Source organism: Panthera pardus, unplaced genomic scaffold, assembly GCF_024362965.1.
Source record: "Panthera pardus isolate Hobbes unplaced genomic scaffold, ASM2436296v1 HiC_scaffold_5, whole genome shotgun sequence".
NCBI classification, from domain to species: Eukaryota; Metazoa; Chordata; class Mammalia; order Carnivora; family Felidae; genus Panthera; species Panthera pardus.
The window spans coordinates 12,857,162-12,875,760 of NW_026526980.1; the positions used below are offsets into that span (position 1 = coordinate 12,857,162).

The window sequence follows — 18,599 nt, forward strand, 5'->3', positions numbered from 1 at the left end:
TGAGATGTCATCTCATACCTGTCAGAATGGCTAAAGTCAAAAACACAAAGAATAACAAGTGTTGATAAGGATGTGGAGAATCCTCATGTACTATTGGTAAGAATGAAAACTGGTGGAGTTACTGTGGGAAATGGTATGGAGGTTCCTCAAAAAATTAAAAATGGAACTACCATAAGATCCAGTAATTCCATTACTAAGTATTTACCCAAAAAATACAAAAACATGAATTCACGGGGACACATGCACCCCTGTGTTCATTGTAGCATTATTTACAATAGCTAAATTATGAAGTCAGCCCAAGTGTCCTTCAATAGATGAATGGATAAAGATGTGGCATATATATACAATGGAATATAATTTGGCCATGAAAAAGAATTTGGCCACTTGCAACAACATGGATGGAGCTAGAGAGTATTTTGCTAAGCAAAATAAGTCAGTCAGAGAAAGACAAATACCATATGATTTCACTCGTGTGGAATTTAGGAAATAAAACAAAGTACAAAAAACGAGGGAGGGGGGAAGGAAGAGAGACAGAGAGAGAGAGAGAGAGAGAGAGAGAGAGAGAGAGAGAGAAAGAAACAGACTCTTAACTATAGAGAACTAACTGATGGTCACCAGAGGGGAGGTGCACTGAGTAATGTATAAAATTGTTGAATCAATGCATTGTAAACCTGAAACTAATGTAACCCTGTCTGTTAACCATACTGGAATTAAAATATATACCTTAAAAAATGTTGCTGTATTCAGTTTACTAGATTTTGTTGATGACTTTTGCATCTGTTATTCACATTTTATTTTCTTGTGATGTCTCTCTCTGACTTTGTTACTGGGGTTATGCTTTCCTCACAGAGTGAGTTATGAAGCATTCCTTTCTCTATTTATTTTGGTAAGTTTGAGGGGGATTGGTGTTAATTATTCTCTAAGTTTTCATATAATTCACCAGTGAAGCCATTTGGTACTTTGTTTTTTCAATTGGAAAGTTTTTGATAGTAATTTAATATCTTTGCTTGTTATAGGTCTATTCAGATTTTCTATATCTTCTTGAGTCAGTATTGGCAGGATCTGCATTTCAAAGATTTTGCCCATTGCATCAAGGTTGTGTAGTTTGTTGCTATGCAGTTATTATTAATATTTCTTATTTGTATTACTTTCAAGTTGGTGTGAAAGTGCACATCTTTCTGATTTTAGTAATTCTCTTTTTTAGGAGGTATATGTAAAAGTTTATTAATTTTGTTGACCTTTTCAAAGAAAAAAACTTCTGTTTTTCTTAATTGGCTCATTGTTTTCCTATTCTCTATTTTATTTGTCTCTACTTTAATCATTATTATTTCCTTTTTTCTGCTAGCTTAGGTTTAGCTTGTTCTTCTTTCTCCTTTTCCTTAAGGTGGAAAGTTAGGTTATGCTTTGAGATATTTCTTCTTTTTTAATGTAGGTCTTTACAGCTATAAATTTTCCACAGCACTGCTTTCGTTGTATCTCCTATGTTTTGGTATGTTGTATTTTTGTTTCATTTGTCCTTAAATATTTTCTAATTTTCCTTGAATTTCTTCTTTGACACATTGGTTGTTTAAGAGATTTTTTTCTATAATTTTCACACATTTTTTGGTTTAATTTGTACACATTTGTAACTTTCCACCTGATTTCTTGCTTCATTCCATTGCAGTCCTAAAATATCGTTTGTGTGATTTAAACCTTTTTAAAAGATTTATTGAGACTTGTTTTGTGGTCTAACATATAGTCTTTCCTAGAGAATGTTCCATGTGCACTTAAGAATATATATTCTGGGGTGCTTGGGTGACTCAGCCTATTAAGCATCTGACTTGATTTTGGCTCAGGTCATGATCTCATGGTTCATGAGATCGAGCACCCTATGGGACTCTGCACTGACAGCATGGAGCCTGCTTGGGATTCTCTCTCTCTCTCTCTCTCTCTCTCTCTCTCTCTCTCTCTCTCTGCCTCTCCCCCACTCACACACTTGCTCTGTCTCAAAATAAATAAACATTCTTTAAAAATGAATAATATATATTCTGCTCTTTTTGGATGGAGTATTATGTATGTCTTTTAGGTAAAGTTAGTTTACTGTGTTGTTTAAGTCCTCTCTTGATCATCTGTCTAGTTGTTCTCTCCATCATTGAAAGCCGGGTATTGAAGTTGTTAAGTATTATTAGAGAGCTTTCTATTTCTCCCTTCAGTTGTCTTTTTTTGGTTCTTGGAATTCTCTTGTTAGATGAATATATGTTTTTAATTATTACATCTTTTTGATTGATTGACACTTCCATAAGTGTATGATATCCCTGATTGTGTCTTGTAACAATTTTTTACTTAAAGCCTATTTTATCCTATATTAGTTGAGTTACTCTAGCCCTCTTTTGGTTACTATTTACATGAAATATCCTATTCCATTCTTTCCCTTTAACAAAATTGTATCTTTGGATCTTAAAATTTTTTTTTATGTTTTATTTATTTTTGAGAGAGAGAGAGAGACAGACAGAGACAGAGCATGACCCGAAAAGGGGCAGAGAGACAAGGAGACACAGAATCTGAAGCAGGCTCTAGGCTCTGAGCTGTCAGCACAGAGTCCAAGGTGGGGCTTGAACTCGGGAACTGTGAGATCATGACCTGAGCCGGAAGTCGGACACTTAACGACTGAGCCACCCAGGCACCCCTAGATCATTTTTAAAAAATCTCTTCTATTACCTTCACTTTTTAATTGGAGTTTAATCCATTTATATTGAAAATAATTACTGATAATGGAGGACTTATATCTTCCATTTTGGTATTTGTATTTTATATATCATACCTTTTTTGTTCCTTATATCCTCCATTTTGATTCCCTTATCATTTTTTTGTATGTATTTTCTAGTTATTTTCTTAAGGGATAATTTGGAGAGTACAATGAACACTTTAAACAACTTAATTATAATTAATACTAATTTAGCTTTAATAGTATTAAAAGCTCTGCTCCTGTCAGTCTCCATCTACCTTTTATGTTGGTATTTTCACAAACTGCATCTTTATATTTATATACCTATTAACACATCTTTACAGTTATTTACATGAATTTATTTAAGTCATATAGGAAAAAAAAGAGGTGTTATAAACCAGAAAATACCATAATTCTGATTTTCATATTTATCGATGCAGTTACCTTCACTGGAGTTTTCTATTTCTTTATATGGCTTTGAGTGACTATCCAGTATCCTTTCATTCAGATTGTTCATCCTTGTATGGCACATGTACAAGCAACAAACTCCATCAATTTTTGTTGATTTGGAAATTTCTTTTTTTTTAAATGTTTATTAATTTTTTTGAGAGACAGAGCATGAGTGGGGAGGAGCAGAGAGAGGGAGACACAGAAACCAAAGCAGGCTCCAGGGTATGAGCTATCAGCACGGAGCCTAATGCGGGGCTCAAACCCACAAACCATAAGATCATAACCTGAGCCTAAGACAGAAGCTTAACCGACTAGCCACTCAGGTGCCCTGATTTGGAAATTTCTTAATGTCTACTCCATTCTTGAATGATAGTTTTGGTGTGTGCAGAATTCTTGCTTAACAGTTTAGTTTATTTTTACTTTTAATGCTTTAAAAATGTCACTCTACCTCCTTCTGGCCTGCAGCTTTCTGGCAAATTGGTTTTTAATCTGGTACATTATGAAACAGTTCTCTCTTGCTGCTTTCAAAATTCTTTTTTTTTTTTTTGTCTTTGACTTTCCTCATTTTTGTTTTAATGTGTCTTAGTGCTGATTCCTTTGATTTTATTCCACTTGGAGTTTGTGTAGCTTCTTGGATTTGTACATTTATGTCTTTCATCAAATTTGGGAATTTTTCAGCCATTATTCCTTCATATAATTTCTCTGACCCTTTCTCTCCCTCTTTAATTTCTATGACTCCACAATTATGCACTTACTGGTACCCTTCATGGTGTCCCACAGGTCTCTTAGGCTCAATTAATCTTTCCTTATTCTTTTTCTGCTCTTCAGATCTCATAATATCAGTTGTCTTATCTTCAGTTTGCTGATTTTTTTCTTCTGCCTACTCACATATACTGTTGAACCCCTCTAATCAAATTTTCATTTCAGTTTTCTGTTTAAGCCCCCAAATTTCTGTTTCATGTCTTTTTATAATTCAAATCTCTTTATTGATATTTTCTGGTTCATGAAATATGATTCTTGTTATTTCCTTTAGCTCTTTGTTAATAGTCTCCTTTAGATATCTGTGCATATTTAGAGCACTCTATTTAAAGTCTTTGATTAATAATGTAATGTGGTAATTCTAGAAATGTCTCCCCCAACTTCATGGTTTATTGTTGGTTGTGTGGATTGTAGTTATTAACTTAGTAAGTTTTCTAAACTATTTTTACAAAGACTGTATTATTTTGATGTGTAATCACTGAAGTCTGTGCTCTGTTGGTTTAGTAATCAGCCAGCGATTTGACAGATTTCCTTAACTAGAGCAAAAAAAAAAAAAAGTATACTCTCTGATTGGCTCTCTGTTGGGCACTCTTTCAATGTTTAGCATTAGTCTTCACTTCTCACTTTTACAGAGCCTAAAGGTCAGCTCGAGGTTAAAGAGTAGGGTCTTCTCAGGTCAGTTTTGAACATTGTCCAACCCTGAGCATGTGAGTGGCCTTCTAGATTCTCCACTATATGTGGAAGTTTTTTAATGCCCTTATTCTTCCTTGTGTTTCTTCTTCACACCTTTTTTTCCCCAGGCTTTTTGTTGTGTCTGCTACTTTTCTCATTGTTATCCTTTGCAGCAGTCAACTGTGGGAAGTGTGTTTGCCTTTAAATGCTTTCAACAAACACTGATTGGGAGGCTGACGCTGCTCTGAGAAAGTTCAGAGGGGCGTGAAACAATGTGAAGTCCTTGAGCCACTTCCTCCGGAATCCCTCAAGGAGCCATCAGGCAGATCAGAAGAGTCAAGCACAGTTCTTTAAGAGTCAAGTCTGTATTGCACCCTCTGATAACAGCAAGCCATATCAGGAAGGTAGACACCATCCCCATGGTTGGCACTGAGCTGGGGAGTCAGTGATGGTAGGCAGTTAAGAAAAAAACACCATAATGTTGTTTTACTGAAAGTTGTCAGCTTTTTTTCTTTATTTAAGCATTTCCCTCGTGCTTATAAGTGTTAAAAATAACATTCCAGACCTCCAAAAAATCAGCTGATTCTGACAGCTTGAACCAATCAAGCTTATATTTGTCAGTTTACTCATTGTTTAGTAGAATACAGTTTTGGAGTTCTCTGCCTAAAAGAAACATTTTAACAGTTTACCATTTGATATGTGACATTGTGATTTATAATAAATATATATATATATATTTGGTCTTGGTCCCCTTTCCTGGCACATAGATTTTAAAATCTTTGAAATTTTTGAAGTGTTGAGGACAGCAGAGATGTCTTTTGTTACGTATTGAGGTGGCTTTTGGAAAGCACCTAAGGATGGGGGATGGTTGCCGCAGGAGCCAACCATGTGATTAGAAGATTGCAACTCTCAGTCTCACTCCCTTGACCTCCAGCATCCAGGAGAAGGCCTGGAGGTTGAATCAGTCATCCATTGATAACTGATGATTTAATCAATTGTGCCTATTTAATGTATGAAGCCTCCATAAAAATCCAAAAGGATGGATCAGGATTGCTTCCAGTTTGGTGAACATCTGAATATTTGGGGAGAGTGGTGGAATGGGAGAGGACAAGGAAGCACCATGCCTTTGTTCTATACCTTATCTTATGCATCTTTCCATCTGGCAGTTCCTGTGTTGTATTGTTTTGAAATAAACTAATGGTCTGGTAAGATGTTTCTCTGAGTTGTGTGAGCTGCTCTAGCAGATTAATTGAGCCTAAGGAAGTGGTCCTTGGAGCCTCTGATCTATAATCAGTCAGCAGAAGCAAAGGTAATAATCTGGGCTTGTGACTGGCATCTGAAGTCAGGGTAGGGGGAATGGCCCTGTAGGACTGAATCCTTAAACTATGGAATCTGATGCTATCTTGGGATAAATAGTGTCAAAATTGAGTGACACCCAGCTAATGTCTTGGAGACTTGCTTGGTGGTATGGGGAACCCCCCCCCCCCCACACACACACACACATCCACTTTAAAATTGGGGTCCACAACAAGTTTTTAGGGTATAAGGTGACTGGAAGCTTTTAAAGTATATAGATATATAATTATCAGGTTAAAAAGATTCTGTTCATTTACTGTTTAAGAATTTTATCTGAGCTAAGGATATTGAGTTTTATTTAACATTTTAATTTGCATTTATTTAGATGGTAAAAATATATTTCTTCTTAATGTGCATTATATAAGCTGATTTTTAAATGCTATACCAATCTCATATTCTTTTTTTTCAATATATGAAATTTATTGTCAAATTGGTTTCCATACAACACCCAGTGCTCATCCCAAAAGGTGCCCTCCTCAATACCCATACCAATCTCATATTCTTAGAATAAATTTGTCAAGATATGTTTTCCTTTGTATACAGGCTGGATTCATTTTGCTACTATTTAGTTTAAGTTTTTTACCTATATGTTCAGTAGTGAAATTGCTCTATAATTTCCTTTTTTGTACTGCCTTTGTTTGATTTTGATATCAAGTTATGGTAGTTTTATAAAAGTACTTAGGAGGGGCGCCTGGGTGGCGCAGTCGGTTAAGCGTCCGACTTCAGCCAGGTCACGATCTCGCGGTCCGTGAGTTCGAGCCCCGCGTCAGGCTCTGGGCTGATGGCTCGGAGCCTGGAGCCTGTTTCCGATTCTGTGTCTCCCTCTCTCTCTGCCCCTCCCCCGTTCATGCTCTGTCTCTCTCTGTCCCAAAAATAAATAAAAAAACGTTAAAAAAAAAAAAAGTACTTAGGAAGGATATCCTCTTTTTCTGTATCTCTATCTCTCTGGAAATTTCAGTGCAGTGTCCTAATCATTTCCTCTTTGAATATCTGCTAGAAGTTGCTGAAAAAGCACTGAGAAGGATTTTAATTGATTCAATTTCTTTAATGACTGTAGGACATTCAGGTTTTCTAGTTCTTTCAATTTTGGTAAGTTCTGTTTTCTTTAATTTATGCTTTTAGTTTTGAAATTTATTGGTGCAGTATCAATTTAATATGTGTTTCTTCTGTTTTTAATGTCTGTAAGTATCTGTCATGATATATCCTTTTTTACTCTTTGTACTGGTAATTTGTGCCTTCTGTCTTTTTTCTTGATCAGTTTCATAACAGGTTTGTTAGCATTATTAGTCTCTACAGAGATTCAGCTTTTGGCTTTGTTGGTTGTCTTACCTATAGTTTCGTTCTAATTTCTGCTTTTATCTTTACCCTTACGTTCCATAAACTTTGTGTTTATTGCCATTTTTTAAAGCTTTTGGTAGTGAATATTTGTCTTATTTCTTTCAATAAATGAATTTAAGGCTAGTCATTTCCCTCTTAGTACTGGTTTGCATGACACAAATTTTGATAAGTAAGCTTGTTTTGGTTGTTACTTTATTTTTTTAATATTTTTTTAGAGTTTATTTTTTTGAGAGAGAGAAAATGAGCAGGGGAGAGGCAGGGAGAGGGAGACACAGAATCCCAAGCAGGCTCCAGGCTCTGAGCTGTCACCACAGAGCCTGATATGGAACTTGAACTCACAAGATTATGACCTGAGCTGCAGTCGGAGGCTTAACCAACTGAGCCACCCAGGCACCCCTGAGCTATTATTTTAAAATGTTTTATAATTTTCCTTGTAATTTCCTTCTTTAATTGAGAATTATTCAAAGATGTGTGTCTTAATTTCTCAACATACTGGATTTTTTAGTCATCTTCTGGTTATTGATTCCCAATTTAATTTAAATCCTTTAAAATTTGTTAAGATTTATTTTATGACCTAGTTAATGTCTAGTTTTTTTGATTAATATTCCAAGTCTGTTTGAAAAAATATATATGATGAGGTTGTTTGGGGTAGTTGACATGTATTTTCATTTAGGCCAAGTTTGTTAATCTGAAGAAAGATGGTTAACATTTCTACTATGGTTGTAAATTTGCATATTTATTCTAGAATCTGTTACTTTTTGCCGTATATACTTTGATTCTTTTTTATCAGGTGCATCTGATATATTGCCTTTATTATCCCTTATTTGTCCCCTCTCATTCTCTTTATAATTTTAATTTTAGAAAATAACAGACATGTACATAAGATGTACATGTACATAAGACATGTACATAAAGATGAGTACATAAAACATAATTGTTCTAGTTGCTGAATATGGTATGTGGAGTGAGGTAAAGAAGAAAAGCAAGAATCATTCCTAATAGTGGGATAATATGTTGTATTTCATAATATCCAATTTTTATTTAGATGCTAAATTTTGCTTCTCAATGACGTTAATTGGTTTCTTAACAGGGATTTTCTTTTTGGTGTTTTATCAGAGTCACATTTTTGGAACTCTTCATATTCTAAACCATATCTGGCTTTTTAAGACCAACTTTGTATTTCTGTTTATTCAAGTATACTTCTTTTCCCCCAGTATTATGACATAGACTGAATCTCATAGTGTCTGGAAATAGAATCTAGATATTTTCTGATACCATAATAACAGTATTTACATTTATAATTTTTTTATGCTGAGTGATAATAAATATGTAAAATTTCTATTAAGAGCTATAATATTTATAGTTACTACATATAGAATGGCAAATTCCAGAAAAATCAGTTACTAAAGTGTTTAATTTCAGACTTTTACTCATTCAAAAAATACTTTTGAGCACTTAGGAAGTGCCAAGTATTATATAATGTGCTGAGGAAGCAATGGTGAACAAAACAAATTTTTATTCTCAATGTGCTTATTTTATTACATACATCCTACAAAATATTTGTAGTTGAGGCTTTTGCATATTGCTTAAATTGACCTCATAATTTCCTTTTTATTTCCAGTACATTTTGCTGTTTCTGTTGGAGGTTTCATTTATCTCGTTACCTACTTTCCAGTTGTTACTGTCTCTATAAACTTTGCAGAAATGACATTCACCCAGAAGCTGGCTTCCTGTCTCAGCTCAAATATCGCAATGGGGCTGGGAACTAAATTCCTAGTCAAGGCAGAAATGGAGAGTGAGTATTTACCTTGTAAATTTGGCCATATTCTCATAAGATATTCACAGTTTTAAAGTTGATTAATATTGTTAAACTGTCCTTCAAAAAATGATATTACTTCATACCACCACCTGTAGCACATGAGTTCCTCCACATTCTCTGCATAAATTTATTCATTTACTCCATTTGGAGTTCCTCGCTGCTCTTTAATGCTAGGAGAGGAAGCAGCACAGGTCTGCTTTTAGCACCTTTCAGTCTTCCTTTTTTCATCAGTGCAATGTCTATGCAAAAATTCTTCTAGTCTTCTCTTCTGTAGATAGCATTTATTTCTGCTTTTCAATGATTATGTTTTCCAAAATTATATTTTTCAGTGAACATTTAGCATGAGGAGGGATTGAGAGAAAGGAGTCAGTGTCTTAACCCATAGGGGCTTCCTTATTTTTCTTAAAACTTATATTCCTGAGTTTTTAGTATATGTATTTTGTTTTGGTTTCACTCATAACTGATTGTTTCTGGCACATTAGAAAACATCTTAAATGATTACTTTCTCAAATGTCCTAAATTCTAGTGGTATTAGAAAGTAACTGACTATAGTAGGAATTTCTAGAAAATATTAACACCTTTTCTCTTCACTCTTTAATTATGATGCAGATGGATAACTGTTTTAGTGTGGTTGGCACCTAAATTAAATGTCAACTGTTGTCTCTTAGAAATTGGAATTAAATGGAGCAACATCTTCTCACCACCCAAAATGGAGAACTTTGGCTTTGCCCACATACTGGGAATGTTTTTATTTGATGCTTTCTTATATGGCCTTGTGGCCTGGTATATAGAAGCTGTCTTTCCAGGGGAGTATGGTGTGCCCAAGCCATGGAACTTTTTCTTGCTGGTGAGTTCTAATGCTTGTGTTACTGAGAAAGGCCACAGTCCTTATGAATATGTATTGTAATTTCTGTAAAAGCTACCATGAGTTAATTTTGCGCTGTCTATACTTGAACCAATAGATCAGGTAAAAGAATCATTCTACTTACTCCAGCCATTCACTGGCCTTTTCCTATTATACTTTAAAGCATCCAGTATTTATAAATATAAATAATCTGTAGATCATGGCCTATTACCTCAAACTTTACAAACTCTGAGTAATCCATCACATTTACAGGCAAGTATTTCATAAAGGATTAAACTCAGGCATAAAGAAAGTAATATAGGATGGGTCTTTGGGTGGTAAAAAAAAAAAAAAAAAAAAAAGTTTAGTTAAGTCCCCCATCTGGGGACTGCTTTTTATCCTTGGTTAGCACAGATCTCTTGGAGTCAGAACTATAGCATGATGGCTCATTCTTTTTCTTGATTCCTTTCCTTATCTGCTAAGAGAAGATATGACAAAAAATGATACAATCATTTTTGCCATGACCTCATTTTGGAGTAATTTTCTTTTGTCCCTCTTGGACACTTATAATTTTCATAGAGTAGTCTGCTTTTATGCCCGGGAATGCAAATTATAGCCAATTAGCTCCAAAATTTAATCACAAAAAAATTTCAGCAATCCATCTCAGTACAAAAGATAACAGGCTAGAGTATTTTATAATGAATCATTTTTCACTACCATTGCAGTAATGTCACATTCATTCCCCTCTTTTTTTTTTAGCGCTCTTACTGGTTTGGGGAAGCACCTAAGGGAAAAAAGGAAAGAAGGCAATTTTATGAGACAAATGAAAGCAAGTATTTTGAAGCAGAACCTACTAATTTGGTGGCAGGTATCCAAATCAAACATTTGTGCAAGGTATTGTTTCAAATTTTTTCTTCTTGGTAGGACTGAAATTTAGTTTAGTGTTCACTGTAAATGATTATTACTAGAAATACAAGAAAAAGATCACATGCTAATAAAAGATCACAGCCATCCTTTTGATCTTTGAGAAAGATAAAAAAAATCATTTTTTTTCAGTATATAATAAAAAGTCAAATCTTTTTCTCCTTCCCCCAGAATAGAGTCAGGTTTTCTATAAGCTATATGGTATCTTCCACAAATTCTCTCATTTTAAAAAGTAGAGTCTATTGGAGATGAATGATTTGAGTGTGTAAGCATTAATTTCTGTTCATAAATACTTTGCATTTATCTATTATGTAATCTTTCCCCTGTCAAGGAGTTCATCAAGGGAGGGCTTTTAATCTCTTAATTTATCTGCACCAACTGTAGGTATGTAGTATTCAGGTAACCTGTATTGGCTGTCATTCCGTTGCCTCTCAAAGGTCTACCTAAGCTTGGTTTGAACTCTTAACCACACAGCCTATGGAAACCCAAAGCCCTCCATGCTAATTCAGCTAAATTTGGAGATGAGTATACTCTTGTCGTACCCTTTGCCTCCAGTATGCTATATGCTTTCTCTGTTTTGGTTACATCAACCCAAATGCAAAACTCACTCTTCTCCCTGGTTTTCTCAGGAAATGTAGTCACATCCAACATTTTTGTGGATATCAGTATAGATTAGGGCTGGAGGGTGTTGACCTAAGGAACACATGGTCTGTGACCATTTCCCCAGCTGTAGTTACCTTGGCCCCCCTTATTTCTCTCTTCATAATTTTCCTACCAGATTTTCCCTGAGAAGCCACTCTGATGTGACTCCTTCAGATTCTCATGAAAATGCCCAGAAGAACCAAGGTCCTTCTATGTATCACTCCATTCATTCATTCATTCATTCATTCATTATTGACACTGGGGATATATGTGATGAAAAATCCAGATTAGACCCATGCTCTCAAGGAGCTTACATTCTAGTATGAATGAAAGTGGGTTGAGAAGTGAACAAACAGGGTAATTACAGCATACAGTCAATGCCATTGGGAAAACAAATAGGGTGATATACAGTAATTAAAGAATAAGTGGGGGAGGAAAAACACTTTGGGTAAGTTATTCATTTGAACTCTCTGAAAACATGGCCACTGTGGATACTGGCCACCCTCTCCAACAATAACCTCACCTGAACAGAGTCACCTCACACAGAATCAAATGCATTTCCTTGAGGAGTTGGCCCAACTATTCTCTCTCCCAAACCTTCTTGTCTTCACTCAGATGTTGATCTCAGGAACACTCCTCCATGCTAATTTCCATCTTTTGTAAACTTCCTGGATACTAACTTCTGTCTTAGAGTGTACTTCCCAGGGAACTTAATTAGGGATAGTTGGTACCTGAGTGGACTGAGAAAGCAGATGATGAGATACAAGGTAGCAGTGCAGTGTCCATAGGTGTTGAACTGGGATGTATTCCAGGGAAAGAAATCCATTAGTTGGTGTCATGTATCAAGCATGTGAAAAATATGGGTGAAGTAATTATAGGTACCATGGGATGGGTGGCTGTTTTGGGGGGAACTGATAGACTGGAGACAGAAAATTAAAGGCTGTCTATTATTAACCATCGGAGGCTAACTGAAATCTAGTCAGCCTTCCAGGAAGCACATGAAGAGATTTTCATTTCCAGCACCCAAGAGCAGAAAAGCTGAGAACTAAGCCATAGACTTAATCATAAGAATAGCAAGCTTTAGAAAAAGTTAAAATTTTAATTTAGGAAAGTCTACTCTCCCAGGATTAAGGCATTGATTTGGAGAGAATGGACTATGGAGACATAGGATAGGAAATCTAGGATGCAAAAATCTCAAGTCCCATTTTCTCCTGAACCCTTCGCCTGCAGAAATGGTTCACTCCTCCCTGTTCAAGGCTAGGATTTCTTTCTCTCTTCCTTGAAGATCCACCCCACAAGACAACTCCTTCTAGCCACTAGGAAAATAACATAGATTATATCACAAAAGGTAGTAGACAGCCTCAAAGATGATCCTCAATGACACACATCTCCTGATTTTCATGCCTCTGAATAGGCCTGACCTGTATGAGCAGTCAAGGACTGCAGAAGTGAAATGACTGCTTTCTAAGACTAAGTCATAAAATGCATTGAGGCTTCACTTTGGTCTCTTGGGTTGTTTACTCTGGCTAAGTCAACTGCCATGCTGTGAGTATACTCAGTCGCCTAAATGACTGAAAAGAGGCCCACATGGGATTAACTGAGTCCTTTCTCCAACAACCAGAACCAACTTGCCAGCCAGTTGAGTGAGTCACTTTTTTTTTTTTTTTTTAAATTTTTTTTTTTTTTCAACGTTTTTTATTTATTTTTGGGACAGAGAGAGACAGAGCATGAACGGGGGAGGGGCAGAGAGAGAGGGAGACACAGAATCGGAAACAGGCTCCAGGCTCCGAGCCATCAGCCCAGAGCCTGACGCGGGGCTCGAACTCACGGACCGCGAGATCGTGACCTGGCTGAAGTCGGACGCTTAACCGACTGCGCCACCCAGGCGCCCCGAGTGAGTCACTTTTAAAGTGGGTCTTCCACTCCCAGTGAGCCTTTCAGATGACTGTAGCTCTTGTCAACATTTTGAATGCAAAATCAAGACAAATCCTGAGCCAGAGGTCCCGAGTTTATGAGGCCAGAAACTGTGAGGAAAAATAAATATTGTTTTAAGTCACTAAGTTTGGGTAATTTATTACTGAGCAATAGATAAATAGATATTGGTACCTGAAAATGGGATGCTGCCATAACAAAAAAACCAATAAATGTGGGAGTAGTTTTAGGATTGGGAAGTGAGGGGACACTGGAAGCCTAAAGGGCCTACAGTAGGCTGTTAGCAGAAACCTAGTGATCTTGGAGATGGTTGCCTTTGAAGGCCTAAAGGGAAGTGAAGAACTGTTAACTGAAAACTGGGAGGAAAGAAGTACTTGTTATTTAAGATACAAAGTCTGTCAACACCATCACTTAACAGTAATGTGGGAAACAGAAAATGTTACTAATGAGCTGGTTAAATGAAATATTTTCAGGTGAGTTGGTGAAGGAGCTGCCTGACTTCTTGTTGCCTTAAGTAAAATGTAGTGTATGTGAGAGGAGAGAGAGAAACAGAAGAAAGGATTATGAAACTTAAAGGAGACAGATACTGGTTTAGAGAAATCCTAGCCTCTCCTGATGATGGATGATGTTGAAATTGAAGTGGCATCTAATCAAAGAGAAGATCCAGATCAGAAAACCATGGTCCAAAGTTGAACCCACAGTGTTGAATAAAGGAATTCCAGTTCAAGATGGTAACATAAGAAGACTCTAAACTCCGTCCTCCACAGAACACACCAATTATACCTATTAATAGAACAATTCTTCCTGAAGAAGTACTGAGGGCTGACTAAACAGCTACTAAACAGCTCCCAGCCTAAGGCAGGGAGAATGGCAAGAGAACAGCAAGAGAGACAGAGACATGGTAACAAAGGGAACCCCCCCCCCCAACTCTGTGAACAGCACTGGGACGGGGTAGTTCTGAGAGACCAACAATAGATCCTTCTGTCCTTGGGCACAGGAAAACACACACACACACACACACACACACACACACACACACACACACACACACGGTTTAAAAGGGCAACTACCTATAAAAGAGGCAACACTAGAATTGTGCTAAGCAGTGGAGGAGCTACATCACATCAAGATCACATCGAGATGACCAACCCACTTGCCATGATATCCCGACTCTGTTCTGGTGCAGGCTTCCAAGGTGGGATGAGAACATAAACTCCTCAGTCCCTCTGATCAGGATCCTGAAACTCTCACACCAGCCCCAGTCACACTGGGCATAGGGGAAAAAAAAAGCCTTGGTTTAAAAGGACTGAGGAACTCTGGGAACATTCTTACCCACCTCCACCTCCAGACCAGAGCAAGGTTTGGCTATGTTGAGCTTGCAACCTGAGTGAGCCCAGGGTCCACAAGCCCATGCCAGCTGTTCTGTGGTGCTGAGGGACAGAAAACAAGCTGCAGCTTTGTGTTTTGTTGTTGTTAGTTTTTAATATTTTCATTCTATACTTATTAAAATTTGTCTTATTTTTTATTTTTTATCTTTTTTTCTTTCAAGTTTTTATTTAAATTCCAGCTCATTAACATACAGTGTAGTATTAGTTTCAGATATAGAATTAGTGATTAATCACTTATATACAACAGCCAGTGATTATCATAACAAATGCCCTCCTTAATGCCTATCACTGAATTAACCCATCATTCCCACCAACCTCCCCTCCAGGACCTTCAGTTTGTTCTCTATAGTTAGAACTCTGTTTCCTGGTTTGCCTCTTGTTTTTCTCACCCCTATGTTCACGTGTTTTGTTTCTTAATTTCCACATATGAGTGAAATCTTGTAGTATTTGTCTTTCTTTGACTTACTTCACTTAGCATAATACTCTCTAGCCTCATCCACTTCAATGCAAATGGCAAGATTTCATTCTTTTTGATGGCTGAGTAATATTCTATTGTGTGTGTGTGTGTGTGTGTGTGTGTGTGTGTGTGTGTGTGTGTATATATATATATATATATATATATATATATATATATACACCACCTTTCTTTATACATTCATCAGTTGATGGACATTGGGCTCTTTCCATAATTTGGCTGTTGATAATGCTGCTATAAACATAGGGGTACATATATCCCTTCAAATGAGTATTTTTCTATCCTTTGGGTAAATACATAGTAGTGTAATTGCTGGCTCATAAGGTAGTTCTATTTTTAACTTTTTAAATACTGTTTTGCAGAATGGCTGCACCAGTTTGCATTTCTAACAGTGCATGAGGGTTCCTCTTTCTCTGCATCCTCTCCAACACCTGGTGTTTCATGTGTTGTTAGTTTTATCCAGTCTGGCTAGTGTGAGGTGATATCTCATTGTAGTTTTGATTTGCATTTCCCAATGATGAGTGATGTTCAGCATCTTTTCATGTGTCTGTTAGCTGCCTTGATGTCTTCTTTGGAAAAATGTCTATTCAAGTCTTCTTCTCATTTCTTACCTGAATTGTTTGTCTTTTGGGTGTTGAGTTTGTTAAGTTCTTTATGGATTTTAGATACTAACTATTTATCAAATATGTCATTTTCAAATATATTCTCTCATTCTGAAGGTTGCCTTTTAGTTTTGTTTATTGTTTCCTTCGCTGTGCAGAAGCTTTTTATCTTGATGAGGTCCCAATGAAAAGTTTATTTTTGCTTTGTTACCCTTACCTCATAAGACATATCAAGTAAGAAGTTGCTATGGCTGATGTCAAAGAGGTCGATGTCAAAGAGGTGTGTTCCCCTGAAGGACTTTTGTGGCTTTCTGTCTCACAGTTAGATCTTTCATCCATTTTTTGTGTATGGTGTAAGAAGTCCAATGTTACCATGATTCCAAAACTGCACAAATATTCCACTGAAAAAGAGAACTATAGGCCAATATCCCTGATAGACATGGATGTAGAAATTCTCAATAAAATATTAGTAAATTGAATCCAACAGAACATTAAAAGAATCATTCATCACAATCAAGTGGGATTTATTCCTGGGTTGCAAAGGTGGTTCAATATTTGCAAATCAAGCAATGTGATATACCACATTAATAAAAGAATTGATAAGAACCATATGATCTTCTCAATAGATGAAGAAAAGAAGCTTTTGACAAAGTACAACATCCAATCATGATAAAGACCCTCAACAAAGGAGGGATAGAGGTAACATACCTCAATATAGTAAAGGCTATCTACAAAAAACCCACAGCTAAGGAATAAGACAGGTGTCCCCTCTCACCACTGTTATTTAACATAGAACTGGAAGTCCTTGCCTCAACAGACAACAAAAATAAAGGGCATCCAAATCAGCAAGGAAGAAGTCAAACTTCCATTATTCGCAGATGACATGATACCCTATATTGAAAACCCGAAAGATTCTACCAAAAAAATTGCTGGAACTGATACACGAAGTCATAGGATGATTCGATAAAGTCACATGATACAAAATCAACATACAGCAATCTGTTGCATTACTATACACCAAATATGAAGCAGCAAAAATAGCAATCAAGGAATCTATTCCATTTATAATTGCACCAAAAACCATAAGATACCTAGGAATAAACCTAACCAAAGAGGTAAAAGATCTGTATTATGAAAACTACAAAACACTAATGAAAGAAACTGAAGGGACACAAAGAAATGGAATAACATCCCATGCTCATGGATTGGTAGGACAAATTGTTAAAACATCTATACTACCCAAAGCAACACATTCAATACAATCCCTATCAAAATACCACTAGAATTTTTCACAGAGCTAGAAAAAATAATCCTAAAATTTGTTATTTTTTTGTTTCTTTTTTGTTCTCTTTTTTCTTCTTTATCTTTTATCTCTTTTCTTTTTAAAATTATTCAGTTTTTCTTTATTCTCTGTAAAAAGCCACAGTTCAAAATATAACTAGCATGTACAGCCACAGCTCCAGCCAGCCATTAAAAGTCACCAAGCACACAGTCTATAGGGGGTCAGCATACACAAGACCACTCCTGTAACTTTAGGAGAAGTAGCCATTTCATCTAATCCATAGAAACAAACACAGAATGTCAAGCAAAATGGGAAGATAGAGGAATATCGTCCAAAGGAAAGAACAAGACAAAACCTCAGTAAAACAATTAAATGAAATAGAGATAAGCAATCTATGTGACAAAAAAATTTTAAGTAATTACCATAAAGATACTGACTGGACTGAAGATACCATTGGAAGAACTCAGACTCCCAATAAAGAGAAGAAAATATTAAAAATAACCAATCAAAGCTGAAGACTACAATAACTAAAATTTAAAAAAACACTAGAGGGAATCAACAGATTAGAGGATTCAGAAAAACATACTAGTAATCTGGAAGACAGAGTAATGGAAAGCACACAAGCTGAACAGAAAATAGTGTTTTAAAATAAGGATAGATTAAGAGATTTCCTGGGCAATATAAAGCAAACAAACATTTGTTGTAGACTATGAGTCTGGAGTTGTCTCTTGTCCAGCAAGAGAGCAGATGCAGAAATGAAAACAAGAGAGGCTAATGTCTGGGAGGAGACAAGAGCCCCAAACAGTGGTTTCATCTCTGTATTTATTGAGCCCACAAGATATTACCCACGTGGTAAACGTGAAGAAAATAAGATCTTACACAGTTGAATGTGGAGAAAAGAATCAGACAGTAATCATTAAGTTGTGTAGGAAGCAAACGGTCTGGGCTGGGGGCAAGTGGAGTTTGTGATCAAAGTACAATAGTATATTGGCGTCAGATGGAAAGTAATTTCCTGCAGGTGATATAACAAGTTACTCGTGATCCCATTACAGTATCTCGCTAGCTATCCTCGGGCACTTTTGTCCTATGGTGGTGGCTTTCCACCCTAAGCTTTTTTCTAACCTATTTATGTAAGTAGAATATATTTCCCCACAAACATTAGCATCCCAAAAACATTTTAGGGTCAAAGGAGAAGAAGAAGGAAGTGTAGAAAACTTATTTGAAGAAATAGTAACTGAAAACTTCCATAACCTAGGGAGGAAAATAGACATCCAAGTCCAAGAAGTACAGAGAGTCCCAAACAAGAGAACACAAGGAAGTCTACACCATGGAACATAATAATTAAAATTTCAAAGGTTAAAGATAGAGAATCCTAAAATCAGAAAAACAAACAAAAATTTACCTATAAGGGA

The 18,599-nt window shown here is 36.2% G+C and overlaps 1 protein-coding gene across 1 annotated transcript in view; it reads left to right on the plus strand.

Annotated features, from left to right (window-relative positions):
* The window catches only part of LOC109255524 (phospholipid-transporting ATPase ABCA3-like), a 120,024-nt gene that overhangs the window by 45,136 nt on the left and 56,289 nt on the right, over positions 1 to 18,599 (plus strand). The window contains exons 10-12 of the mRNA XM_053894585.1: positions 8,901 to 9,074; positions 9,767 to 9,945; positions 10,702 to 10,836. Coding sequence (XP_053750560.1) covers positions 8,901 to 9,074; positions 9,767 to 9,945; positions 10,702 to 10,836 — 488 coding nt within the window. The remainder of the gene's footprint in view (positions 1 to 8,900; positions 9,075 to 9,766; positions 9,946 to 10,701; positions 10,837 to 18,599) is intronic.